The sequence below is a fragment of the Doryrhamphus excisus genome, chromosome 19 (genome assembly GCF_030265055.1).
Source record: "Doryrhamphus excisus isolate RoL2022-K1 chromosome 19, RoL_Dexc_1.0, whole genome shotgun sequence".
Taxonomy (NCBI): Eukaryota; Metazoa; Chordata; class Actinopteri; order Syngnathiformes; family Syngnathidae; genus Doryrhamphus; species Doryrhamphus excisus.
Genome location: NC_080484.1, coordinates 4,395,466 through 4,415,000, shown reverse-complemented (window position 1 = coordinate 4,415,000; position 19,535 = coordinate 4,395,466). Strand labels below are relative to the sequence as shown.

General features: G+C 40.6%; 1 protein-coding gene across 2 annotated transcripts in view; it reads right to left on the bottom strand.

The window, feature by feature from the left end:
• Positions 1-1,377: 1,377 nt before the first annotated feature.
• Positions 1,378-19,535, bottom strand: part of tln1 (talin 1) — a 72,020-nt gene continuing 53,862 nt past the window's right edge. For both annotated transcript variants that reach the window (XM_058057245.1, XM_058057246.1), the window contains exons 38-56: positions 18,098-18,230; positions 16,932-17,033; positions 15,004-15,174; positions 14,563-14,811; positions 13,678-13,797; positions 12,182-12,328; positions 11,915-12,081; positions 11,489-11,672; positions 11,030-11,155; positions 10,801-10,917; positions 9,485-9,670; positions 9,279-9,386; positions 6,890-6,995; positions 6,374-6,498; positions 5,527-5,652; positions 5,353-5,415; positions 5,091-5,273; positions 2,565-2,690; positions 1,378-2,196 (exon numbers count right to left, since the gene is read on the bottom strand). In XM_058057245.1, the coding sequence (XP_057913228.1) occupies positions 2,062-2,196; positions 2,565-2,690; positions 5,091-5,273; positions 5,353-5,415; positions 5,527-5,652; positions 6,374-6,498; positions 6,890-6,995; positions 9,279-9,386; positions 9,485-9,670; positions 10,801-10,917; positions 11,030-11,155; positions 11,489-11,672; positions 11,915-12,081; positions 12,182-12,328; positions 13,678-13,797; positions 14,563-14,811; positions 15,004-15,174; positions 16,932-17,033; positions 18,098-18,230 (2,674 nt within the window). In that variant the 3' untranslated portion in view covers positions 1,378-2,061. The remainder of the gene's footprint in view (positions 2,197-2,564; positions 2,691-5,090; positions 5,274-5,352; positions 5,416-5,526; positions 5,653-6,373; positions 6,499-6,889; positions 6,996-9,278; positions 9,387-9,484; positions 9,671-10,800; positions 10,918-11,029; positions 11,156-11,488; positions 11,673-11,914; positions 12,082-12,181; positions 12,329-13,677; positions 13,798-14,562; positions 14,812-15,003; positions 15,175-16,931; positions 17,034-18,097; positions 18,231-19,535) is intronic.

The window sequence follows — 19,535 nt, the reverse complement described above, 5'->3', positions numbered from 1 at the left end:
AACAAATAATAATTGTCGAAAATGGAAATTCTTGCAGAGTTTACAATAGTATATATTTATTGGTGTAAAATATGTATGCTTTCATATTGGAAATGCTAATCACTAGCCCATCGTGCAGTCCCATGAGTATATACTGTATATTTATTATAAGTTCGGAAGTTAGCCGGCTAGTCTGGTTGCACACTGACCCATGTTCACAAAACAGTCCAGTGTGAAATGCCGTTAGCAGATGAAAATATTTTTCTCTTGCTGGTAGGAAATCAGGAACTCCAACCACTTGTGCCTGATGGTGGCGTCGTTAGGAATTGTCAACAAATATGGCGTTCCCTTACATCTAAAGAAACACCTTTTACGAGCCATTGCTAGCAACGTAAACACAGAAGCAGAGCTTGGGGGAGGGCCAGAAAGCATATCTAGACTACAGAGCATGCCCATATAAGGAAGCCCGGCAATCTGTGACATCACAAACCACCAGTATGAGAACACCCTCTGAAACAGAGCCTTTTGAGCCGTCCAAAACCTCTTTCAGGGCTCACTTCCAAATACGCAAACCTCATTATCTGAAAATTTGGCATGGTTTAACACCAGAATAAAACAATCTAACTACATTTATGGGTCAGAAAAGTGGAAAAAGCATAATAGGTCCCCTTTAAGTTGGGTTTAAAGGGACCATGATGTGCGTTGATGTCTCACATGAAGATTGTGAATGATGAACAGTTCTCCTTTAAGACACAGTACAATAGTCCCCCATTTAAGGAGGTTCATTAGTTCCAGACCCGACTGTAATAAGCACTGTCTGCAAGGTAGGATTCCTTATATTTAAATGGAATATTTTCACAGAGCATACGAAACCTGTTTACCACCTTCTAACGCGGTGTTCACACTGAATCCATTGCGAGTTCGGTCCTGATCCAGTCCGGCTTGCCCCCCCAACGGATTCTTTCCATTGTGCCGTAAAGCTGCAGGAGACGCAGTTGCACCGCGCAGCGCTAGTGTGAACCTACAACAGGGAATGCTTCCAGTGGCCACAATGGAACTGCAACATGCTATAACTGCAATAGAGCTCTCAAGACATGACGTAGCACCCCTATACCTTTACACTCCTATTAACCAATAGAGTAGACATAAGAGAAAATACCACATATAAGACATGAATAAGAGTCGTGCTCGTGTAAATGTTGTTGGGCAGGAAGTGACGTTGGGGATTTAGCTTTTTTTCCCCGTTTTAGGGATTATTCATTCAAACCTGCAATAAAAGCCTGTTGTTCCAGCCATCAAGTCTGGTGCTTGTGTGTCTTGTAGTACGGCATGACAGGTCTTCCTGATGCCACCTTCAAGTGCCACACTGGACCAAAGAAAAGGACACTTAAGAGTTCATCGGGCTGTGCCAAATATATTCTCAATTGCAGGACTGAAATGATGCTTTGTTAAATTAAGGGAGTGAAAAAGTGCACTTGTAGGATAAGTGACATCAGCACGTTGTAGTATACAAGTACTTCAAAGCATGACATACAGTATATATATATAGTATATATATACGTAGTGACCTAGCAGTAGGATCTTAGTAAAGACAAAAATTCAATCCAACTGAACAATAATGTGTAAGCAGACATCCATAAACAATATTATATATACTGATACGATCAAAATATTCTGACAGCGATTCACTACAACGGATGTTTTCAAAGCCGGAGGCGCAGCAGCTTGACAAACATCAAGAAGCTGCTAAGCTAATTTCAATACGAAAAGATGATTTCCAGTCCCTCCAGTGAGCAGTACGTACACCGCATACTTGGTATTGAGTACTGTATACTTTGGCTAGGCTGGAATGGAAAAAATGGGGCAAATAAGAAGTTAAATATAAGAGAATCCAAGTGTAAGTAGAAAAAGATGCATTGATGAATACATTTCATTGGTAAAAATAGATTTGTTCCATGTGTAAATATTCTATATTTGCATAGATAGGGCATACGTATGTAGGTTGTGTTGTCTTTTCAACACACGGCATGTCCATGATGCTGAAGCTTTGCATGTGAAGGAAGCGGAACTCTTTTCATCTCTTTACTGTTCCTGACCGTCTTCCCGCAGCTCTGAAGGCAAGAACTTGTACTGCTGCTGCCGAATGATGGCCAACTTCTTCCTGGCCTCATCCAGCTCCCTTTCTTTACGAAGCATCTCCTCTTGAGCAGCGATGATCTGCAACACAGCCAATACAGAAAAGGGATTTCCAAAGGGCTTGACTTGTACACAAACACAAGTTTGCTGGATAAATGGAGTGGGATGCACAGGTAACGTAGTTCCATGTTGTTGTTAGCGTCCACAAAAATCCAAACAATTGATGCATTTGATTAGAATAAGTAACGTAACGCTGGTAAAACTCGTCTCTCAAGCAAACCCAGCCATCAACATTGTCATTTACAATGCCATCTTGACATCACCTCTGCGTCCCCTGCTATTAGCAATAGCCCACGTGTCAGAAATAGTGCCCACGAGTCAAAATATTTGCCCACCCCTGGTCGAGAAGGACTCTATATGATTATGAAAAGCGTTGAAGGTGTCCTCACCTGAGCGATGCCTCCCACCATCTTGCTCTTCACCACCACAGCCTGGTCGTCTTGAGCATCAAATGCTGCTTTCTGAGCTGCTTTCACCAGATTATCAGAAGCTCTCTTTACCGCGTTTCCTGCAGCCTGCATACACACACACACACACACACAGGTTTATATATTGGGTTTTTATACAGCTCCAGATAACATGTGTACACATGGTTGTTAGATGAAAGCAACTCCCATGCCAGCATATCATTTCTATCTTCTTTCATCTGATTTCTGATCTATTACTGTTTTCCACAATGAAACTTTGTCAAATGTAATGTGGAGGAGAACGCGGCGCTGCAAAGCTTGAAGACAACATGTCACCATAAGTCCGACTAAGCTTTCCAGTTCCAGCAAGTGGGAGCCTGCTGCATTGTTTCCAAGACCCGCAGGAAATGTATGGGAATTAGTCAGGCAGCAGCTGCAGGCCCACACGAGGACGGGATAACCTGATTGGCTCGGACAACACAAGCTGGCTGGGACTGTGCAAAAAGCTAGCATACATACAGTACATAAGAATTAAGGATCGACCGATACATCGGCCGGCCGATATTTGCATTTTTTTCTTGTAACGGTATCGGCCGATACGTGCGTGGGTTCGCCGATGTATTTTTGCACCGCATGATTTACAGTCAGGCATTCCGCCGGGGCAGCTTTGTGTTGCCCCGGCGGCAGAGAACCCCGCAACACACCTAGTCGCGGTACCCCGCCCCCACTGTTGAATCACATCAAGGGCGTGTTTTCACAAGTAATAGAATTAGCTTGTTTTTTACACCTTACTAAGCCCATCACAATTCACTGGGTGATCGCTAGGCAAAACAGTTTAAGTCACGGTGGGACAACAAGAAAGCCCAAAAACATCACATACCAACGCAACAGACGAATAAAAGCACTCACTAGTTGAGCAGAACAAGAATGAACAACTATGCAACTTTAAATGCGTGTCGTATTATGTGTGTGCGCTCTCTCCGAGCACGCACGCACACACACACACAGAAGGAATTGGAGCAGCCATGTCTGCTTATGAGAGGTCTTTTTCGTGCACAACACGAATGTTTTATATATCGTACAAAATTGCGTCAGTGTTTGTGTGTGTGTAGGGCGGGCGGGGGGGTGGGGGCGGGGTGGGGGGGGGTGCGAGTCACGCTGTGGAGGAGCAGTCATCACATCGATGCGTGATAAACTTAAACTAAGACAGAAATGTTTTGCACATGGTTGAATATTTATTCCTTTTAAAGTTGATAATGCCGTTTAAATGTGTGTTTAAGAAAGCTGAATCCTACTGTGTTCAGTGTTTACATTTCAATAAATATTTGTTTAAACATGAGACCTGGAATATTTGTTATCATGGTAATTTTTTTATGTAAATTGAGGGCTCAAAAGCAGTATCGGCCACAAATATCGGCCCAAGCTAAATCGGCCATCGGCTGAGGGTGATGGAAAAAAATTGTTATCGGCATCGGCTCCAAAAAAACCATATCGGTCGATCCCTAATAAGAAATACACTTTAACAGTGTCATACCCCTGCGACCCTGTCAGGAAATGCGGTAGAAAATTAATGAATGAATGAATAATAAGACACAATAATAATACATAATAAGACACCACGTCATTTAAGATTAATTCTCATGTTTTGGGTGTATTTTCTGGAATTTCCAAGCATACCTAAATGCATCAAATTGTACTTCTGCAGTAAGTTGAGAAATGTGCTCTCATTTTGTTAATGTTTTGTTGTTGTTATGTTTGTAATTATTATGCCCCGGAAATAATTGTTTGACGTTGTCAATGGCAACCACTGTGACCGCACCCACCATGTGACATGCAATCAGTGAATGCAATGCACGTGTGTTAAATAAATGAGGCAAGCCTGTGCGTCGGTGGTGTTCACAAAGAAAGAGTAAAAACGTGTGCTGTGTTATGCCACACTAAACCCTGCGAAAGGAAGACTCATCTAACAGCTACTTTAGTGAAAGCTAAGAATATACGTTATTCTTTGCCTTTGTCTTTTCTCTTTCATCCATCCGGCCTCCAAACTTGCAGTGAAGTGAACACAAGGTGATGTATGACGCTAAATCAACGGTGCACTCTCCATGTGTTCATGGATCATTCATTAGTGGAGAGAAGCTATTTTATACTTCACCTGTTTAAGAAGTGCGTGAGGCACATTTAGGGCTTCAGGCATGTACGTACTTCCATGCATTTTGTTAGCTTCCTTCTGTTGTGAGTCAACACTGGCAATTAAAGAGAAAGAGGGAGGGAGAAGGGACCTAATAGCTATGACAGTCGCTTTTATTGCAAATGTTGACCCCAAATCGAAGGAGAGCACCAACATCAGCAGCCAGCAGAAGGATATGAAGGGGGAGAAGTGAGGCGGCATAGTATACACATCGTACATTTGTGTACATTTGTGCATCAGTGTGACGTCTGCATCATTCAGACCACAAGTCCTCTGCTGTGGATGTGAATAAAATGAGGATAACGTAATATAGTACCCACCTGCAGCCTCTTCATGGTCTGAGAGTCCTGGTCAGCCTTCACCTTGCAGGCCACCAGCAGCTGAGCAGTGGACGCCGCCACCTGCTTGGCCGAGGAGATGAGCTTTTCCTCGCTGGCGTGTCCCTGAACCGCCGAGTTGGCTGCCTCACAAAGGTTGTTGGTGGCTGCAGCGACCATTCGAGCCTGAGGGGTCAAAGGCCATATGAACACACTGTCACAGACTGGCAAGGGAAACATGATATCATTCAAAATGGAGGCTCACAGCAGATATCAGCCCTTGAGACCACTGTCCATCATCCACTGCGTTGGCTGGTATGGCCCCCACCTGCAAACAACATCTTGATTTGTTTGTTCATGTTTATATAGTTATGATTGCTTTGGTTTATTATTAACATGAAGAGTTGGGCTTTGTGCGTCTTGTGCAGGTGAGGTTTACCTTTCCTTGCGCCACCAGTTCTCGCTGTGCTGCTGAAGCTGCTTTGACCAGAGCGCTGGTGGCAGCTGCAATAGACTTGGCCGCCTCCAGAATCTGCTCCTCAAAGTTCAAGCTCTCATCCGCTTCCTGTTTACAACAAACAAAAGCAAATTGTTGTGAAAAATGTGTCTCGGTTAGCATGCGGCCAAACCGTGTCCGAGCAGAGCATCCACAGGTTGCTGACAGAATCGTTCCTCACTGTGTCCCTAGGCTGTGTCCCTACGCTGTGTATTTCCGAGTGTTCTGTTTTGAATTACGGTTGTAAAATAAGCCACCATGATGCCAAGTGATATCAACTTTGATAAAGAATGTGAAAAACACTATCGGATTGAAGAAAAAAGTGATAAAGTAGGAAGCAAGGAAGTAGGAAGTTCAGTGTGTTGCAATAGGATAGTAATGTATAGTTTCTGAGTTAACCCAGGGGGAACCATTTAAGGGTTACACTTTCATTTATTATTTATATGGATTTCTGCAGAATTATATAATTATTATATATATAATTATAATTATTATATATATAATATACATATATATATAATTATAATATAATTATTTTAATTATAATAATAATTTATGCAGAATTATTCTCTATGTAATATATCATTTGTGTTTATATTTCTGTGTCTGGAATAAATGAATTTGATTTACATGATAAAAGATAGCTTGCTTTGTATGTACTACATCTAGGAACGGATTTGGGATGAAAAGCCAGGTTCCACTGTCTATGAATTTGTGTGTGTGTGTATGTGTATGTATGTGTATATATGAGGCGCCGCTGTGTAGTATAAAAAAAATGAATAAAAATAACCTTGGGTTTAGTCCTGGGTCTCAACTGCTCCAGTTTCTTAGCAGCTGCTTCAATAGCTGCTGCTGCACCCAGCAGCTCATTCTCAGCGATGACAGTGGGATCCTCGGGATCCACCCATTCTGTGCCTGCAACACACACACACACACACACACACACACTAAGACTGAGTTTGCCATCATACACGAACTGACATGAACAAGTGTTGTAACAAGGATTGTAACATGGTTGACTTTTAAAGCTACATTGTTACATACAGTACATGTACACTGTATTTACTGCTTTATTATCATGTATTTATACATTATTAGACATATCATGAATGACATGGTTAAAAAAGAATGACAAAAAATGGAAATGTGTGACTGTGTGGCTGGGAATGTGGAATAGCATCCATTACTTTTAGTCAAAAATGACAATGACATGTAAATAAAAGGCATAAACAGCCACTGCGGGGGTCAAGTTAGTCCACGGCATAGTGTACTGTATAGTACATGTAGTACTGCTGTCTTGAAATACCTTTCATGGCCTCTGCAGCTTGGATAAGCTCAGTGACAGAGCCTGCCACTCTCTTGGAATAGTTGGCCAGCTGCTGCTTCATGTCATGAGAAGGCTTCTGGATAATCTGAATGAGAAAGGAATCAAGATTCTAATGTTTTTCCATACGACTATGAATGAATGACGTATATGCTGCCTCAGTCAGCTACAGTACATGAATATACACCATAAAATACACCAGTTGAAAATTTGCATTTTGCACCATTGGATCTTAAGGAGGATTCAAGTAGAGCCCCCGCCTCTTGTCCAAAGACAGCTGGGATAGGCTCCAGCATACCCACGACCCCAGTGAGGATAAACGGCATAGAAAATGGATGTATGGATGGATTATGGAACAGAAATGTCAAGTGGTAGACCCTAAAAAATTTCAAAACCATCAGACAGCCTCAGTGAGAAAAGGCTTTTAACTCATCCAATCACAGCCATTTTTCAGAAGCCGTCCATCTCGGTACCGGCCATTTTTGATGCTTTGGAGTGATTTTTCAAGGCACAAAGAATATTGTGTTCTAGGGCTTTATCGACATGGTATATACAAAATAATTGTGTTCTAGGGCTATACAGACATGGTATATACCAAAATAATTGTGTTCTAGGGCTATGTAGACATGATATATACCAAAATAATTGTTTTCCAGGGCCATATAGACATGGTATATACCAAAATAACTGTGTTCTAGGGCTATATAGACATGGTATATACCAAATAATTGTGTTCTAGGGCTATATAGACATGGTATATACCAAAATAATAGTTGTCTAGGGCCATATAGACATGGTATATACCTAAGTAATTGTGTTCTAGGGCCATATAGACATGGTATATAACAAAATAATTGTGTTCTAGGGCCATATAGACATGGTAAATACCAAAATAATTGCGTTCTAGTGCTATATAGACATGGTATATACCTGTGTTCTACGGTTATATAGACATGGTATATACCAAAATAATTGTGTTCTAGGGCCATAAAAACATGGTATATACCAACATAATTGTGTTCTAGTGCTATATAGACTTGGTATAAACCTAAATTATTGTGTTCTAGGGCCATATATACATGGTATATACAAAAATAATTGTGTTCTAGGTCTATCTACAATTTCCACATTTGGAAGGGAAATTTGGAACTAAAAAATCCACAAATTAAAATTTGAATATGAAAGTGAAGGCAGGGCTTGACTGTGATGTGTAAGCCTAAATGGTTTCATAATAGCTTTTTTCGTGGGCGAGGTAACAGCTATTCCAAGTATAGTATAATAGACCCATTTCCGTAATTCAATGAAAATAACGCCATGATGTTTGCTCGGCTGTCAGCCGGTGTCCTTCAAATGTCCTAGGAAGACATGAAATACTGGAGTGTCTGACAGCTGCAAAGCATTAACTGGGATCACCTCCTACCCAGCTCAGCTTATTTCAGATGTGTTGTCATGACAAGATAGAGGTGAGGACGTAACAGCACAGGAATGCATGCAACAAGCATAACCATGCCAATGCCAGCGTACAAACACACACACACACACACACACACACACACACACACACACACACACACACACACACACACACACACACCAGAGGAAGTCACACATTCATCCACAGAAAAAGGGTCCTGGGAGCCCTCTACTGCTGTTATAACAAGCAAGTATAAGCCATTTCAGGTATGAATTTGGGGTGACACTTCCTCTGTGAAGAGATGAGATGAAGTGTAAGATGTCTAATGGCAGCATCAACAAAAAACAAAGTCTGTTACTAAGCAACATGATGACTTAGTGTTAGCACTATATTTGAGGAGCAGGCAGCCTGGGATGCTATTCTGTTACGACACAGCTATAAAAAGTGCAATTATTGCCCCATACATTTCATCAAGTGGATCAATTGAATTGAATGACATTTTGAGAGTAGCATCAGTCACTTGTAATACAACAAATATTTGACAGGACAATGTCCAAGCTTGTTACTTTCATTTACTGCTTTTAATAGATAAAAAAATACATTTCAGCAAATGTTATGATTATTTTGCTTAAAAGAAGCAACATTTTCAAGTATAAAAATGGTTAAATTAAGTAAAATACATACTATATAAGGCATTGCGATGGTATGTACTATTCTACACTGGCCATTAGGTGTCAGTAATGTTACTGTAATGTTACGTGAGACACACAAGCACCAGACTTGATTCACACTCATACTTTGCTTTATCTCTTGTTTCCTTCATGTGCATTTCGGAAGGATGTTCTTTGATTATTTTCTGGCAATTTCAATGAACACATACTGTATGCTTAGATACAAACCAGCCACGATATGGTGTATGGTCAAGTACTGCGTACGATGAGTATTACTGTGTCTTACCAGCAGCACATGCTCCAGCAGTCCTAGATATCCAGAGGCGCATTCGTTGCCAAAGCGCAGGGCTCTCATTCGGACCTCCTTACTGACCTCTGGATGGTAGGCCGCTTGCTGGATGAGGAAATGATATGTTAGTCTCTGGGATGAATGATTTCAGTAGCAGGTAGCAGCACGGGAGTATTGTTGAATACAAAGTGATGGTTCTCCACCTTGCAGGAGTGGAGCATGTCAGCAATGGCCCTTCTGCTGAGGTTGGCCGTGGCAATGATGTCCTCTTGGCGGCAGGAGTTTCCGGCTGCCACTGCCTTTGCTGTTGCCATGGTGATTCCTTTTGTCATGCGAATGAACTCTTCGGGTGTGGTGGTCGTCGCTGGAGTCTCTGAGCTGCTAAACACCTGCGTTGTCATCAAACATTAATTTTATTAGCATTATTCATTTATAATAAATTATTACTATCGACTTTGCTCTCTTTTCTCCATTTTTGATGTGTTTTCAGCTTTCTTCTTCAATAATAATCTTCATTTTTCTCATATTATGACTTATATTATAATACACACACTATACAATATATTACAATATTAGAACATTTCCCCACCAATATTTTAAATTTTAATTATTTTTTTAAATATCTATTTTTGTTTTGTTTGTGTTTATTAAGGTTACCTGTGCCTATTAACATGACCATTTAAAAAAAACATATATTTTTCTAAAATGTCAATTTGTTCTTGTAAAATTAGAATACACATTTTTCTAATTATTTTGCCTTTATTCTCATGATTAGTTTTATTTTGGCTGCTTTTAAAAAAATGTCAGGCAATTTCAAAATTAAAAAAATCAGCATCTTATTTAATTTTAATATTAATTTAATATACCTAGTTTGAGTTACTGCTGATTTTTTCATTTTTGTTTTTTTTTTTGTTTTGTTTGTGTTTATTAAGGTTACCTGTGCCTATTAACATGACCATTAAAAAAACGACATATTTTTCAAAAATGACAGTTTGTTCTTGTAAAATTAGAACACATATTTTTATTAATATTTTGACTTTTTTGTCATAATTACTTTTATTTTTGCTGCTTTTTAAAAAAATGTCACACAATTTCAAAATTCAAAAAATCACCATCTTATTTAATTTTAATATTACTTTAATATTCCTAGTTTGATTTACTGCTGATTTTTTCATTTTTGTTGTTTTTTTTTGTTTTGTTTTCTTGTTGAAATTGCCAAAATATACTTGACACCATAATATAATGTTTGTTATGCTGATGTTTGTTATATCTCGCTGCAATTCCTCTGAACTTGGCTATAGGCTGGAGTTGCAAGTATTTAGAAGCGTATTGGCATGTTGAACCGCAGTACTGTAAGAATAGTAAAACTTTGAAAGAGCCTCCACATTCACCTAAACGGGGCCATCTTAGCCACAACGTTTTGTGTGTGGGAAAATAAAAGATTACTTATGTGAGCTGCTTGCAGCCCCTGTAGTAATGTCTGATTGATGCCGCTACTTGTAAAGGTGTGATTACTAACAGCCAGCTCCTGTCTGATGTGTTCGATGGTGGCCTCCAAAGCTCTGGTCCCCTTCGTGGCTTCGTCCTCAACAGCCTTCACAGTCTTCAGTAGCGATGTCACGTTAGTCACCATCACCTTCGGCATACATCATTCAAAGTAAGAGCATATTAGTTTTATTCTATTCTACATTGATGTGTGTAACAGGAAGTCACTGGAGAGAAGGTTTGACATCTCCTGGGAATGTTACCTTGGCTGAGTTCTTCAGATGGAGCATGCTGGGATCGTCGTGGGGTTTGCCGGCTGCTGCTTTGGTGGTGCTGATGAGGTTGCCCAGAGCTTTAGCCACGTCTTTTACTGCGTTGATCAGGACCACCTGGGCATAGTGCAGGGCATAGCATACGTTCACGTTTCAACATTCAAAGATGACACATAAACACAGAAGACAATCTGTGTGGGAATGCCATGCGGAGGCTAATGCATGTGTGTGTTATTTATAAATACTATATATTAAATGTACTATATGTACATATATATTCCCTATGATTATAGTAGAAGGTAGGTCTTTGGCACTTGAAAAGTGTCCACAACTGTACACAAATGTGGAGTTACACAATAAAAAACTGTTAGTGATTTGTACACTACACTAACAATAAAGATAATTATCTACCATTCTGCTCATCAAAAACATGGATCAGGATGCACACACCTGGGTCTCTGGATCTTCAGAGCCAAGGCTGGCAGCTCCCAGTTTGACCACATCAGTCAGTTTGGTGATGGTGCACACAGACGACTGGGCAGCTTGGGCCAGTTTCTCCTGAGTGGCTCCAGCGCCAGATACCAAGAGCTTGGTGTCCTCCACCAGAGCCTTGGCTGTCTTCAGGATGCATTCCCTGTGCACAGGAAGCCCACCAAGTCGACCATAAACATCACGAGTACACATTTCTACAGATTGTAGATGTTGCTACGTCGCTGGCGTGTGGAATAAGCGCAACTCTGCCATGTTCGTTTTGTCCATCAGAAGCCTAAAAAATTATCCACAGCTGACTTCGGTGGGATCCACGTCAGATATCTACAGTGTTGCCTTTTCCTGCCCTTTCACAATAAAAGCACTTTGTGTTGTAGAGAAGGGTACCTATGGTCTGCAAAGGTCTCTGCATTCTCTCTGTTGAGAGTTCCAGCAGTGGCGAACATGATGGTGGTGTCCAGGTCAGCAATGATTCCAGACACTGCACTGGCTGCAGTGATGCAGGCCTGCGTGCCACGGTTACCTGCCTGCAGGGCTGCCAGGACATGTGACACCTGAAAAAGTCCATTCTGTTAGCCTCTCTTGTTCCCGGATGTCTTTTTGATATAAACATACACGATGTTCAAATCAACATTCCAAATGTTTTGTTCTCACCTTCTCAGAGACTTTGCGAGCACTTTCAATCAGCTCCTTCTTGGTGAAAGTATCATTGGGGCTGCACTGCAAGGCTCCAGCTTTGGTCACCAGACCCGTGCAGCTGAAACCCAGTTCACCCACCTGCTTCTTGATGTGGGAACCAATCTGCAGGAAGCACACACTTAAACGCCACAGGTCTGACACTGCAGCTTGGGCCACAACTTGACATGTTACACTATTTAAGTTTATTCAATCCACTCTTGAGTGTATTTCTCTATGGTCATTAGCAGTATACTATGTAATGTTAAACATTCTAGTATAGAGGGCTGCACAGTGAACGAGTGGTTAGTGCGCAGGCCTGACACATGAGACCGGAGTTCAATTCCACCCTCGGCCATCTCTGTTTGGAGTTTGCATGTTCTCCCCGTGCATGCGTGGGTTTTCTCCGGGTACTCCGGTTTCCTCCCCCATTCCAAAAACATGCTAGGTTAATTGGCGACTCCAAATTGTCCATAGGTATGAATGTGAGTGTGAATGGTTGTTTGTCTATATGTGCCCTGTGATTGGCTGGCCACCAGTCCAGGGTGTACCCCGCTTCTCACCCCAAGACATCTGGGATAGGCTCCAGCATCCCCCACGACCCTCGTGAGGGTATATGGTAGAAAATGAATAAATTAATGAATCACTTATAGACATCCATTGCTTATAAGTTGGGGTGCATATTAATTATCGTGTCGATATGAGGGAATGATGATGTCATACCATTAAATATAACAGAAAAAAACCTCCAATGACAAATCTCAATTTGCAGCATATATGTGTGTTTTTTCAAATCATCAAAATACGGCAAGATACTGCAACTATTACATGTTATCATCAGTGTACGTGTTAATGCATGCTCACACGTGTTAATGCATGGGATTCATAGTCAAATAGGTGTATCCCAATGACAGCATTGTAAGCTAGCTGAAATTAACTAGTTTTCTTGTGCTAGAATGCACAGAAAAGGGAAAGAAATATGTGTTCAAGTTTCACATGAGGATTGGGAATGATGGGCAAAATTCCCGAAAAAAGTGCAGTTCCCCTTTAAGGCAAGGTGTCCACACTTTTTTTGTACCCTGGGGAGCCCATACTGAAGAATCTAAGGATTTGGGACCTTTTTTCATATTTCAACCGTTTTCTATAGGCTAAAACAAATATATGCAGATACACACAGAAGTAATACTATAGACAAACATAGTAACATGTATTGAAATACGTATATGTCCAACATGTCATCTTTGTGTTGCAAAGTGCATCATTAATAATATTAGCAATATTATAAGTATTATTCCAAGATGCATGCACTCCTGATTAGTTGAAAAATTGCAAGAATTTACATTTTGCACTGTTGGATCTTAAGGAGGTTCTAAGTAGAGCTTCAAAATGCAAAAAGGAATATATGGGAATGTATGTTTTTCCATTTCCATTTCCATTGTGTGTGTGTGTATGTGTGTGTGTGTGTGTGCGCGCACCTCATGGTTCTCGGCAGTGATAGCGGCATATTTTGCCTCATTGGCCAGATTTCCAAACTCATTAGTCAGCTGATTGGCCAACGCGCCAAGGTCATCTGGGTTGGTGTTGGACTTGGTCACCTGAAGAAAAACAAGATATGAATATCATGGATGCTCCAATCAGGGTTTTATAATGCCGATTCCGATACAGATAATTAATAATTGAGATTGGCCCATACCAATCACATGGATTAAGTGTACATTTTTACATTTATTCATGTAGTACTGGCCAGTAAGGTCCCCTGGCAAATAGGTAATCATAAAGAAAATACTTGTTTTTTTATTTGTGTAAATTGATTATTGTATTATTTGCCACAAACCTGAATTTAATTTGATGCATGTTTTGGATTATGAATACATGGAAAATAAATTCAGCAAATTCAATAATTTATTTTTTATTACCGTATTTTCCAGACTATAAGTCGCACTTTTTTTCATAGGTTGGCTGTTCCTGCGACTTATACTCCGGAGCGACTTATAAATGAAAAAACTGTTAATGTTACATAAACACTGGACATCTTTTCAGTTCATGTTTGTTTTTAGTGTAGCTGAATAACCATTGTGTTAGCATATCTTACACCTATTCAGCCTGTTCTCTATTCTTTTATTGTTAGAACTTGCCTTCCAAGAGGACGTAATGTCTGTTTTGGTTAAGTAGTTTGTAAAATAAATTACCCGCAAAAAATGTGACTTATTCTCCAGTGCGACTTATGTATGTTTTTTTCTACCTAATTATGCATTTGTGGCATTGTGCGATTTATAGTCCAGAAAATAAGTTTTTTTTTTATCTCAAGGGAATAAAGAGAATAATAATAATTTATTAATAATAATAAATAAATGTCTTACCATCTCCTGCACAGTAACAGCAATGGCCTTGGCTGTCTTCACCATGGTGGTCTGGTAGTCCACAAAGGTGCCCTCGGGTTCCAATGTTGGTGCATCTTCCATCCTGTTGATGGCATCATTGATGGAGTCCACCATGCCACCCACAGCACCCGCTGCACTGGCTGCCTCAGCCAATGTGGCCCCCAAATCATCGACAGCTTCTTTCATCATCTGCACCGACTCATCCAGGGCCTCCTGCATGTGTGCCGCCTAGAAAGGTAATACACGTATCACTTCATCAAGCTGGAACAACCAATTCTGCACTTTGATACATGCTGTACAGTAGGGGAAATGTGTGTGTGTTAGCTAACGAGCTAACTTTAGGCCAAAGTCGGGGTGCGCCATGGGTTGGTGTCCAGTCAGTCACAGAGATGTGGATCTCTACGTGAAGAAGTGAAGTACCTTGGGGTTTCCTCCAGCCTCTTTGGCAGTGTAGAGCATCTGCAGGGCTGACTCTGTCAGAGTTTTGGTCTGGTCTAAGACAGCCATCTGCTGCTGGCTGCTGAGGATCTTGGACGCTGTGCCAATAGCTGCCATGATGAGGGGTTCAAAGTAGCTCACCATTTGCGATACCTGTGCGAGTGTGGGAGGGGCACAGAATATACAGGACGTGTAATAGACCAATAGTGGATAGAATTCATATTACACATGCACTGCAAGTGTTACATTTTCTTATGTTGCAGTCTTATTCCTGAATGGAATAAATTCATTTTTATCCTTGAAATCCTGCACACAACACCACCCCATAATAACAACGTTAGAAAGAACTTAGGAATAAGAATTAAGGAATCACATGTACATACACTACCACTCAAAGGTTTGGGATCACTTGGACATTTTTTTGGCCAGTCTGAGATATGGCTTTTTCTTTGCCATCCTGCCATGAAGTCCAGCATCCTGAGGTCGCCGCTTCACTGTTGATACTGACACTGGTGTTTGACTATTGCTACTTTTGACTATTTGCTACTATTTAGTGCAGCTGCCAGGTGACGACCTGTTAGGCGTCTTTGTCTTAAACTACACACTCTCAGATATTTGTCTTCTTGCACAGTTGTGCGTCGTTTTTCTGTCCTTGTTAGACCCTGTTTGCGTTGCTCACTGAAGGGAGTAGTTAACAGCATGGTAAGAGATTTTAGTTTTAGTTTAGACTTTCAGATGGGTTTTCTAATAATCTATTAGCCTTATAAAATGATGAACTTGGATTAGCAGCCACAGACTGACAGTTGTTGATAGTAGGCCTCATCTACTATCATCTGATTCATTTTAATTGTTTGTGAAATGGAAAAAAAATTGCGTAATGGAAAAAAATGTATTTGAAATGCATGAAAATGTGTTTTTCTTTGGAAAACAAAGAAATTTGCAAGTGATCCCAAACTTTTGAGCAGCGGAACCTCCGTTTGTGGATGCCCCTGTGTTTTTGTTGAAAATTTACACCAATATTTTGCCGGTAAGAGTACAATATGTACTAGTACAATATGGCGCACGTCTTGCCACGTTACTTATACAGCTTGTGAGTGCAACTGTGCTGTTAAAGTATTTTTAGCACGAAATTAACTGATCCAAATATTAATTTGTAACTAATAATTTATTGAATTCAGCCATTTTTCAGCCGTTTTTCATCCTAATCAAATTGCTGACACATGCAACTTTCCTTGGCTATATTTTGGCTTATTTGGCAGCCGTGCAAATTTTGCATCAAACAAAAAGAGACTTGAGGTGAGAAATGCCACAGAAAACAGGAAGGTGGATCTCACTGCCACATAACGTCATCTTATATGCATTTAGAATTGTTTTATGTATTTATAGTGGAACCTCTGTTAGCATCCGCCCTGGTTAGAGTTTGACAGACTTTGAATGAGTGAAGTCATGTAGCGTTCACTGTGAGAGCGAAACCGGAGGAATCTGTTCTGGAGATTCTGGAGAATTTGTGTAGTTTTTTTTTTTGGTTAACAATTTTGCTCTGATTAGGATACACTCTCTTAGTAATAGCAATTTCTAAAATTCTAATTTGAACAATTTCCACATGTGCAGGTATGCAGCATTTTTGCTCAGACAACATGACTTGTTGCGAATACGCTTATTTGCACTACATCTCTCTGAGGCAGCCAACAATAACAACGCACGCATGAAGTCAAAGGAATTGTCTGTAGAACTCTGAGGCAGGATTGTCTCCAGGAACAAATCTGGGAAGGGTACATATTTGGAAACATAAAAAAAAAACTAATGTTGTCATTATTGGGTGCTGCGTGTCAAATCTTGAGGGAATAATGCGTGAATACCTTGCGGATGCATTGTACTGTATGTGAGTACTAAGTAAGGTATTGTCATACCTTGTGTCCCAGCTGCGAGGCCTCAGAACGAGCGGCCACAGCGACAGGTTCTATCAAATTACTAATCTCATGGACCGAAGCAGCCATCTGCTCATGAAGTGCCTGCAACACATCACAAAATACATTATTATACTTTATTATTAGCAATCATCAGCAAGCCCAACATCTTTTGCATTCTATTGAGGGGTCAGTTACTTCTCTTATGGATTCCCTGTCAGTTATAAATTCAACTATGTAGTCATTGATCACTATGAAGAGGTTTATGCAAGGTTTACCATGTCCACTGCTGCAAAAATAATCCTTATGGACAGAGTGCTTATGTCAATACTTTTGATATATAATTGTTGATATCATGTATGACAAGAAAAGCAATACCAATGATGAAGAATTGTAAGCGTAAAAATGAAAAGGTTAGAATATTTCAAGAACAGAGTCAAAATGTTAGTGGAAATTAAATAATTACAAAAAGAAAATATACAAAAACAAAGTTAAAATAGTTGAAAAAAAAACCCCGGCAGAAATGGAAATAACAGAATAAGAATAAAGTCAAAATATTAAGAGAATAAAGTCTATTCTAGCAAAAAAAATTGCTTATGACAATAAACCTGTAATATTTATAACAAATATTTATTTAAAAAATAATAATAAAATAGAGTAAAAAAACGGGAAAAAGCAGGAAGTGAACAAATGTAACAGTTACTGATTGTAAAAGTACCAGATGGAGGGGTAGAAGCTTTGCTTCTTCCTACTCCTTTTGGACATGTGGAACTGGGAACTGATTATGTGATGCACTCAATTGTAATCTGATGCATGTTCAAATGAAATTAAACCATTACCATTACCATATTCAGAAGAAAGGGTCATATTACTAATACAATACTAAAGAAAGAATATGCTTTTTTTAAAGGCTATAATATTGCAAAAAATCATATTTCAAAATGTTTAAAAAAAAACAGTAAAATAGATTGAAAAAGAGCAAAAAGTATAGTTCATACTACTAACTATAGGTTTGCTAAGATGCATTTTTTTCTTGAATAAGTCTACATGTGTTGTGGCCTTTGCATTCTTTCATTTTTCACGTTTGTGGCCCTCAATGGAAAAAGTCTGGAAAACCCTTATTAAAGGCGATAATGCACATATTTGTTCATATTTGCAGTTGTGTTTACCTCCATGGAGATATCTTCTCGTGGTGTTAGCTGCTGACTGATGGCAGCCAGAGAAGCCTGGTCCACCTCACGTATACAACCATTTAGAACCTCAATAGCATCATCACACTCCCTCTGGCCAGGTGCCTTTTCTCTGCAGACATGCACAAAGAACATAGAGGGTTAAGAGAGAATAATAATAATAATAATACAGTGTCATGTGTCTTCTAAGCCTTTTAAGCGTGACTGCTTTCTCATCATTAAAACATGTGTGAAGTACAGTACGTATGGGGCAACGCAACCTACCCGCAAACAATACATGTCAACGTGTGTACCATTATCATAAATGGGTTAACGTTTCCGCCACCTCTTGGAAGACATCAGGGGGACTTCTCAAGTCATGTATGTAGCTGCTGGAATCTTCATTACGGACTTCTCTTAATACGTAACTGATCATGATGGCCAGGCAGCAATTCCGTCACCCACACTGTTGGTGCTTTCTTATTACAAATAGGTGACAAATAGCTCTACAGAGGACGCCATAACAACAACTCTGCATGCTGTGTTGAGTCACCTGGAACAGCAGCAGGCCTACGCCAGATTGCTCTTCGTTGACTATAGTTCGGCCTTCAATACCATCATCCCGGACATTCTAAACACAAAACTGGACACACTTGGCCTCCCTCCTCTCACATGCAGCTGGATTATGGACTTTCTGACCAACAGGTCCCAGAAAGTGAGGCTCGGCCCCCACCTCTCCTCCACATGCACTCTAAGCATTGTCTCACCACAGGGCTCTGTCCTGAGCCCCCTGCTGTGCTGTCTCTACACCTACAACTGCAGTCTGGCCCACAGGAACAATATGATCAAATTTGCGAACGACACCACAGTGGTCGGGCTGATCTCAAACGGAGATGAGACAGCCTACAGAGGGGAGGTTCAGAGACTCACAACCTGGTGCTCTAAAAATAACCTGACTGAATACCTGAATACCAGGAAGACTAAAGAGATCATCATGGACTTCAGGAAGACAAAAAGTGATCACCTCCCCTTCTACATCAACGGCGAGGAGGTGGAGAGGGTCCATGACTTCAGATTCCTGGGGGTCCAGATCTCGGGGATTTGAACTGGACTCAAAACACCTCAGTCATCATCAAAAAGGCTCAGCAGCGGTTACACTTCCTGAGAGTCCTCAGAAAAAACAACGTGGTCCAGAAACTTCTGCTGCCCTTCTACCGCTCCTTCGTCAAGAGCCTGCTGACGTACTGCCTAACCATCTGGTATGGGAGCTGCACTGCTGCTGACAGACAACGGCTGCGCAGGACAGTCAAAGCAGCACAGATCATCGACTGCCCTTCGGCCCAATTGAAGGTTGTTACCAGTGCCGAGTAGGCATCAGCAGCAGAGGGCTTTTAAGAAGAAACACCACAACTGCACGTTTGGAATTTGCAGAAGAGCA